Source organism: Cryptomeria japonica, chromosome 3, assembly GCF_030272615.1.
Source record: "Cryptomeria japonica chromosome 3, Sugi_1.0, whole genome shotgun sequence".
NCBI lineage: Eukaryota > Viridiplantae > Streptophyta > Pinopsida > Cupressales > Cupressaceae > Cryptomeria > Cryptomeria japonica.
In genome coordinates this window covers 819,602,218-819,604,072 of record NC_081407.1, presented here as the reverse complement: position 1 = coordinate 819,604,072, position 1,855 = coordinate 819,602,218, and the positions used below count along the sequence as shown (strand labels likewise).

At 36.1% G+C, this 1,855-nt stretch overlaps 1 protein-coding gene across 1 annotated transcript; it reads right to left on the bottom strand.

The window, feature by feature from the left end:
- Nucleotides 1-83: 83 nt before the first annotated feature.
- Nucleotides 84-815, bottom strand: LOC131037296 (uncharacterized). Its single transcript, XM_057969375.2, has one exon. It carries the CDS (start codon nt 813-815, stop codon nt 84-86), a length of 732 nt encoding a protein of 243 aa, XP_057825358.2.
- Between the last annotated feature and the right edge of the window lie 1,040 nt (nt 816-1,855).

Genomic DNA, 1,855 nt, shown 5'->3' with positions numbered 1-1,855 from the left:
TCCCTTTTTTTGGTCACTTATGTATCATACCATTTAGGATTAAGGGCATAGGCAACACAATGAAGAGGCATTTTAAGTTTGTTTTACCTTCCATGTAACTTTTCCTCTATCAAAGGATATAGAGAAATATCTTTTGCATTGATTATCTTTTTTACTCTTTCACGCATGGAATCTATTGCTTCATAAACCTCTCCCAAACATGCCTTGTCTAAATCTGCAAATCTGATCACCTCACATATTGGCTTAATAAAGTCCACAACAAACTTAACATCAGCCCAAAAATGTTCATCAAGGACCATAGCTCTCACCTCAACTGCAATATCTAATGTAGATTGCTTCCAAGTTGCCCATGCATCACTAACAACAGTGGAACACAAAGTTCCTTTGACTTCACAAAGGCAGTCAAGCAGAATGAAGTAAGAAGCAAAATGTGTATCAGTAGGTTTCAAAAGTTCCACCTTGGCATATTTACAATGAATGTCTTGTGTGTGGTAATGGTGACATATGAACATTTGTATCTTTCTACCCTTCTCTATGAGATCTGAAATCCATTGGAACTTGTCAATATCTTTGAGAGCATTATTCAATGAATGCACACAACATGGTGTCCAAAATATCTGTTTGTACCTCTTTTGCACCAACATGCCTGCTACTTTATAAACAAGGGCAGCATTGGTAACAACTTGGACTACATGTGATGCCCCCACCTCGTCAATGTTGTCACATAGCTGGTTATGAAGAAATTCTACATTTTTTTCTTGCCTAGAACAATCTATTGCCTTCAAAAAATAAGGCCCTTTGCTACATGTTACCATGATATTAAGTAGTAGATGATTCCTAACATATATCCACCCATCCATCACAATACTACATACTTCTTGAGCCCACACTCTTTTCAATGGTGCAGTTTGTTCCTCTAATCAACTTTTTTCTTTATCAACAAGAGTAGTGTGAAGCTTCTCATACTCGGGTGGTTTATAACCTGTTGGTGCATTATTGATAGCACAGACCATCTCTTCATAGAATGGAGAGCGAGCATCATTAAATGGTATTCCATTTGCATAAAAGAATCGTCCAATGGTTGCATCAGCTGCTTCTCGACCTTGCACATCAAACAATCTTCCAATGGGGTTTGAACTACCAATGTGTGGTCTTTTGAGAGCTTGTTCAATTGCTACACCTCTAGAAGTCACATCCACCTTTGACTCTATATTATCATTGTAAGCTGCAATAGTTGCCCCTATTGTTGAAGCATGAGAGCTTTGCATAGCAACTTTCCCATCAACCCTTTCTTGCTCTCTCAAAGCATCATATCTTTCAGACTCATTTTTACAAAATTCAACACCATTACATGGCAGGTGGAGGAAATGAGCCTTCACCCTCGTGTAGGTACCTTCCATCCCAAATCAATTTTTTTGCATTTGATAGTGGCTGTTCCACCTGTTCCTTTCAGCCTCGGGACACGATCAACATACTTCCATAGTGGGTACATTCCTTGTCTTCCTCTGCCTGACCTTTTGAACCTGAACAAAAAATTAAATCAAAAGAATATTATATTTTGTGCGTAATTTATAAATTTGATTGTCTTAGGTCCAGTTCTCTCGTCTTTTTATTGTTAAATTTGTGGTATTTTATTTCTGATTTTAATTTCTTAGTTTATCAATATGATACTTTGAGTGTTTATTCCAAATTCTGTGTAATAATTTATTTATTTCTAATAAATTACTTTTTTATTGTGATTACTGTTACTATTTTTCTAGTTTGATGATGTGAACTATAGAGGATTGTGACACTGTCTAAACCTAACAGAATATGTAGTTTGCTCCTACCCTTATTTTTATTTTTATTTATGCTT

Bases quoted from the DNA above. Each gene is read 5' to 3' on its own strand.
- LOC131037296 (XM_057969375.2), bottom strand. From the start codon at position 815: ATGGTAACATGTAGCAAAGGGCCTTATTTTTTGAAGGCAATAGATTGT.